Raw genomic sequence first — 6,360 nt, forward strand, 5'->3', positions numbered from 1 at the left:
CGGAGCAGGCTGTGCGCTCCTAGACTGCCTCTGAGTGCACACCTGGTCTCCCGCACTTCCTGGAGACCGAGCACTGTGGCTTCTGATTTGAGTTACTCTTGTATGCAGCCATATTGCTGAAGTTGTTTATCAGCAATAGGAGTTCCAGGGGAGAACTTTTGGAGTCAGTTATGTATACTATCATATCATCAATATGGCAGTTACTCAAAAACTGGGAATCAGTGTACCTCAAGGCCCAACTATACCACTCATAAGTACTCAAAGGCTGTTCTATCCTACCACAACGACATTTCCTCAACCATGTTTACTGTGGCTTTATTCCTAAGAGTCAGAAACTGAAAGCAGCAGAGAATAGACATTATTCAATAGAAGAAGGGATAAAGAAAATGTGGTACATTTACACAATGGAGTATTACTCAGTATCAGAGAAAAATGACATAATGGAATGTGTAGACAAATGGATTGAATTAGAAAACAATCATCCTGAATGAGGTAACCCAGACCCAGAGAGACAAACATAATATATACTCATTCATACATTAGTGATATTAACTGTTAAGTACAAGATAGTCACGCTCCATTCCACAGACCCAAAGAGGCTAAGTAACAAGCTTCTTGCTGCAGCTTGGAGCTCTACAAGGTTGGAGCAGATTCAGAGACCCTCAGCCAAACATCAGGTAGAACTCAGGCCACACTGTGGAGGAAGAATGATAAGATCCAGAGAGGTCAAGGACAACACGAGAACATGGCTCACAGAATCAACTAAGCAGGGCTCATTTGGGCGCACAGAGAAAGAAGCAGAAATCCTGGAGCCTACACGGGTCTGCACTAGGTACTCTCAATGTATGTTGTGGTTGCTTACCTTTGGATTCTTATGGCACTTGTAACAGTAGGAATTGGGGGTATCTTTGGCTCTTTTTCCTGCTTAGCATTCTTTTTTCTTTTACTGGGTTGCCTCATCCTTTGGTTTATATCCATGGCGGACTGCATTGTTCTGAAGGGAAACATCAGAGCAATGAATTGGGGCAGGGGATAGGGGAAGGGGTCAAGGGAAGGGGTCAGGGGAAGTATGTGTAGGGGAACTGGAAGGAGTTGAGCAAATTTCTGAAGCAAATGCTCTGAGAAAAGGGAGACTGGGGAACTATATCTGGGAATATATATGTTTAAAGTTTTGTCAGACTTACTTAATCATTGGCTGTGTGATCCTTGTTAGTAGACAATCTTGGAATGTCGCTGTATACCTTTGATGAACTTGTAGGGGAAATAAGGTCTATATTAATGGCTTAATTTATGTTGGAGCTTTTTCTTCAGACATCATAGGGAATGATGGTTTATAGTTTTACAAGTCCATCCCCTGTCTTCCTACTCAATCTCCAATATTTTAGGTCCACTTTTACTCTTTATTGATCTAAGACTTATGAATGGTATCACAAAACTGTCTTGAATTTTCTTTATGAGCTACTTCATTAATTAGGCTGGAACAGTCTCACTGCCCCTCTTAGTATTAGATGATCAGTGTTAGTTTGTAGGCCTGCAGAATGCAAGAATTGTGAGGTCATGGAGATATCCACCCAAAGATAGACCTGAGAGGGTAAGCAGTGTAACAGAATTTCTCTAGGCAGACCTTGAGATGACAGTGAAAATAACCATGAAAGTAAGTAAGAGCTACAATCAAGACACCTAGAAGGCATAGATACCAAGAACTTTGAAGATATGCAGAGGAAAGAAAGTTCCCCAGTAAGCAGAACTAACCCAAAAGAGATGTCCTGTGGATTATACCCAGGAAAACCATGGGAAAAACTCTCTCAGTTCTTTGGATTTTATAACACAGAACCACGTGTCCTTAATGATAGATATGGAATTTCAGGTTCATGCTTCTCTTGCTGGGTTTTGATCTTCCTATAGTGTCCCTCCTTTCTGGAATGAGAGTGTTTATTCTCTACCATTGTATTTTGAAGTATGTGATTTTCTTTCTGGCTATTTTTGTGTTCACAGGAAGAGTCTGCCTTGAGTCTCAAAGGGGACTTGGAACTTTGAAAAATGTTGAAATATTTAGACCTTAGGAACTCATGAAAGTCTATGCATTTTGCATTAGGAGATGGATATATGTTGTCTTTGTGGGTTAGGCAATGGTATAGTTAGGATATGAAGATTCTTCCCATCTTCATATCTTATGTATTGAAGGCATGGTCCCTAGCTCATGGCACTATTTAAAGGCAATTAGATTATGAAAGAACTAACATCATCAACAAATCAATCTATTGATACATTCATAGGTGCATCAGCTCTTAGGAAATGGTGCCTAGTTAAAGCATGTAGGTTACTTGGAGTATGGACTTGAAGGGACTTCTTCATAAGCCTTTCCTACTCTCTTTACTTTCTAAAGGCCATGAAATGACCAACTTTCTTATACATGTCGTTTTACTCTGATACTTCTGCCTTGCTACAGACATGAAAGCATCAGATGAGAATCACCTGAAAATATAAGACCCACATTTTTCTTCTTGAAGTTGTTCTTTTTCAAATACTTTATAACAATGATAGAATGTGACTAACATAGTTTTAATATGATTGAAGAATGTCAGAGAAATACACACTGTAAAATTCCTTCTTATCCTCCATGCCATCTAACTTACTTTTCCAAAGAAAAGATGATTCAACTGCTTAACTTTCAATGGTCTAAACTTCTCATATTTGGGTTTCCAAATTATTGGCACAGTTGTTCTTTTCTCAGTCTCTATCATAATGTCATGGTATTGTGTCAGGGATCTATACCTTGTCCTGAGCCAATATTTTATCTTTGTTACTCCATACTTGATATTTAAGTAGGTAACAAACAAACTTAGTCTATTCATTCTCCGTTTTCCCAAAGTTGCTCTTTAAATTTTGTTTTCTGTAATGTTACATTCCACAAAAGGCAATGTAGAATTGAACAATTCATCTCCTCAAAAGAAAGAAAAATTAGTTTTTCACAGGGATATTTTTCTTTTTTTATACATGAACTTCATATAAAATTCTGGTTTTGGGTCTTTTTTGAAGGGAAATGTGGGGCTTGTGGATATGGGGTAGATAGGAGGTAGGAGGGACTGGAAGAAGTGGGAGGGGAGGATGTGGTCAGGATATATTTTTGTATAAGAGAAGAAAAATAAAAGGAAAAAAACTGATAAACCCCTTTCTGGTTTCTCTTCATTGTAGACATGCATTGGCAGTATGTTATTACTTACTCTTATTTTAGTGTTTGGCAGGATTTTAGAGTCCAAGTGCTTGTCATGTGGTTAAACACAGCTCTTGTACACTGTTCAAATGCTTTTCTGAAAGTATCTACCAGGGCCTGTAATTGTATGTCAGTCATATCAACTGAATATTCACACCCCTGATCAATTTGAGTTAATTTCTTTCTGTCCCACAGTCAAGCTGTAGTCATGAACATCTTCCACTTCTTGTTTTCAAACATTTCGTTTAGATTATTTTATTTTATTTTATGTATATGAGTGTCTTGCCTGTATGTACTTATAAGTGCTAAGTGCATACTCAAACATCCCAGAAGAAGGTATCAGATCCCCTGGGACTGGAATTAAACACAGCTGTGCACAACTATGTGGGTGGTGGGAACCAAATCCTGGTCCTCTACCAGAGCAACACTGCTTTTACCATTAAGTCATCTCTGTGGCTCATGTCTTCCTCCTTTTGATGGATGTATAATTGATTATTCTGTTGCTCCATTCACCTCTACTGCCATGCTCTAAAGGGAATTTTACTAAAATATGAGAATATATAATCTTACATTGTTTTATTTTCTTAACTTACCTTTGAAAACAAATAATGAGGTACACAGAGGGAAAGGGTTAAGAGGACGGACTGTGGTGATGATTTGGGTCCAAACCTCATGTTTTAACTTCCTAATCAGCCTTGGGAAAGTTTCCCAATTCTTTTCCCACCTCCGCAGAACTTAAAAAGAATAGTAGCTACATCATAGGCTATCGCTGGCAGTAAGAAGGAACATTTATGAAAAGCTTCCACCAATACTTTACACATAGGGCATATGATCTAAAGTAGGTAAACTTGAGTAGATGGCCCTGGAAGTTAGGGAATTTTAATAAGGTATTTGGGGGTCAAAGTCTATACTTTCTTTTTCCTGCAATACTGCATTCAGAGCTATTTCACATATAGTCCATTTACTTTCTAGACACATAATCACCCAAGGCAAACACCTTCTGGAAGCCCACCTTCAGCTCCTGAGTCCTAAGGGCATATACCATAGGATTGAGAGATGGGGGGATGACAATATGCAACACATTGAGGAGAACAGGGATGAGGGGAGCCCTTCTTCCTGCTAGGTGAGTGACAGATAAAATAACAATAGCTGTGTAGTAAAACATAATGAGGATGAGGTGGGAGCTGCAGGTACTGAGGGCCTTAGATGTTGCCTCAGTGGAGTTCAGCCTCAGCACTGAGCGAATAATCAAAGCATAAGAAGCATTGACCAGAATCATGTCACTTCCAACCATAAGCCAGGCCAGTGCCAACTGGTAGAACCTGTTAACAGTGATATCGTCACAGGCCAGACTAATGACCCCCAAGTTAGAGCAAAGGCAGTGGTCTATTTGATTCCTGGAGCAGTACTGTCTCTGGGCAGCCAGTACAGGCACTGGGATGGTTAACAGGCCATTCCTGAGCAGCATGGACAGTGTGGCTTTGATTACAAAAGCTTCAGTGACTATGGAAGGATACTGGAGGGGATAACAAATGGCCACATATCTATCTATTGCCATGCATAGGAAGATGCCTGACTCCATGCACATAAATGTATGTATAGCATAGATCTGAGCAAAACACTCAGAGAGGCTGATGGTCTTGGCATCAAACCACAAGATGGCCAGGATCTTGGGCATGCTGGTGGTAGCCAAGCCAATATCTACTGCGGCCAAGATACCAAGAAACTGATACATTGGCTGATGCAGGTTAGGCTCACAGTAGATGGTGATCAAGATGAGGAGGTTAGCACCAAGAGCTACAATGTAAAGCAGAACCATAGGCAAGGACAACCAGATCTGGAACTGATGAATGCCTGGGAATCCCAGCAGAATGAACTCAGACACTTGGAACTCTGAGCTGTTGGTCTCATGCAGAGCCGTAAGCATTTCATGGAGTGTCTGTTCTCAGCATTGACTGAGGAAAAATAAAAAAAAAATATTCATGGTTATCTATGCTTAAGGTAGTGATATAGGTCTTACCCATTATGTTGCAGTTTATTGACCATACTGAATTCTCAATAAGACTTTTATTTGGGGGGCCTAACTTGGAGGCGACAATTAGTGGGATATAAAGTTAACAAGTAAAAAACAGAAGATGTTTAGAAAATTCCAGATAGGAACAAAAGAACCCAAACATTGATTTTTTTATTACTTTTTTTTCTAATTTCTGTTTGGTTATTTTTACATTGCTGTGAAATATCCACTTAGTCCACTATTTACATAAAATGTAAAACATTTATATTTATTATTTAAGGAAGTACTAGTTACATATAATTATTCTTTTCTCAAAAATAATTTTACCAATATTACTTTCTGAATGGATATTCTTAATGATTGTCTTTTTGGTCTATAGCATAACTAGATTACATCGAATTGATTTTTGTGTTAATGAGAGCTTAAGGAACTGAAAGGATTTGCAACCTCATAGGAAGAACAACATTATCAACTAACCAGACTCCCCAGAGCTCCCAGAGACTAAGCCACCAACCAAGGGGTCCACATGGCTCCAGCTCCATTTGTAGCAGAGGATTGCCTTGTCAGGCATCAATGGGAGGAGAGGTCCTTGGTCCTATGAAGGCTTGATAGATGCCTTGAGGGCAGGGAGGTGGGAGTGGAGTGGGTGGAGGAACTCTCTAATAGAAGCAGCCGAGGAAGGATGGGAGAGGGGTTTTCTGGGAGGGGGGCAGCCTGGAAAGCTGATAACATTTCAAATGTAAATAAAGAATATATCCAATAAAAATTAAAAATAAACAATAAAATGAGAGTTATGTAAACTAATTTATTTTGAATAATTAAGTACAGGTTCTGTATCTCTCATCAAATGATTAGGATGCCTCTTTAGTCATAATGAAGACACATGTAGACACACATGTGTGTGTATGGACACACATAGTTCTATCCTCGCAATCCACTGTTTCTATTTCTGGTTATTTTTGTGTAAAGGTCTGTAAGCTTAAAACACATGGAATTTAATTCATTTCACTGTTTTGTTCAATTAATCAACTTCAGAATTTTTGTATCAAGTTATAAAATAGCACCAGTAATTTGGGTTTACATATGGATGGATGTTTGGAGAAAAGAGGCACTTTTGCATCAAGTTTTTTTC

The 6,360-nt window shown here is 39.0% G+C and overlaps 1 protein-coding gene across 1 annotated transcript; it reads right to left on the reverse strand.

Annotated features, from left to right (window-relative positions):
* Nucleotides 1–4,175: 4,175 nt before the first annotated feature.
* On the reverse strand, nucleotides 4,176–5,144 carry LOC127680426 (olfactory receptor 688-like). The gene has a single exon (XM_052175885.1). The coding sequence runs from the start codon at nucleotides 5,139–5,141 to the stop codon at nucleotides 4,176–4,178; it is 966 nt and encodes a 321-aa protein (XP_052031845.1). The 5' UTR covers nucleotides 5,142–5,144.
* Between the last annotated feature and the right edge of the window lie 1,216 nt (nucleotides 5,145–6,360).

Source organism: Apodemus sylvaticus, chromosome 1 (assembly GCF_947179515.1).
Source record: "Apodemus sylvaticus chromosome 1, mApoSyl1.1, whole genome shotgun sequence".
NCBI lineage: Eukaryota > Metazoa > Chordata > Mammalia > Rodentia > Muridae > Apodemus > Apodemus sylvaticus.

What these genes read in the sequence shown, in the direction of transcription:
- LOC127680426 (XM_052175885.1), bottom strand. Translation starts at nt 5,141, where the DNA reads ATGCTTACGGCTCTGCATGAGACCAACAGCTCAGAGTTCCAAGTGTCT.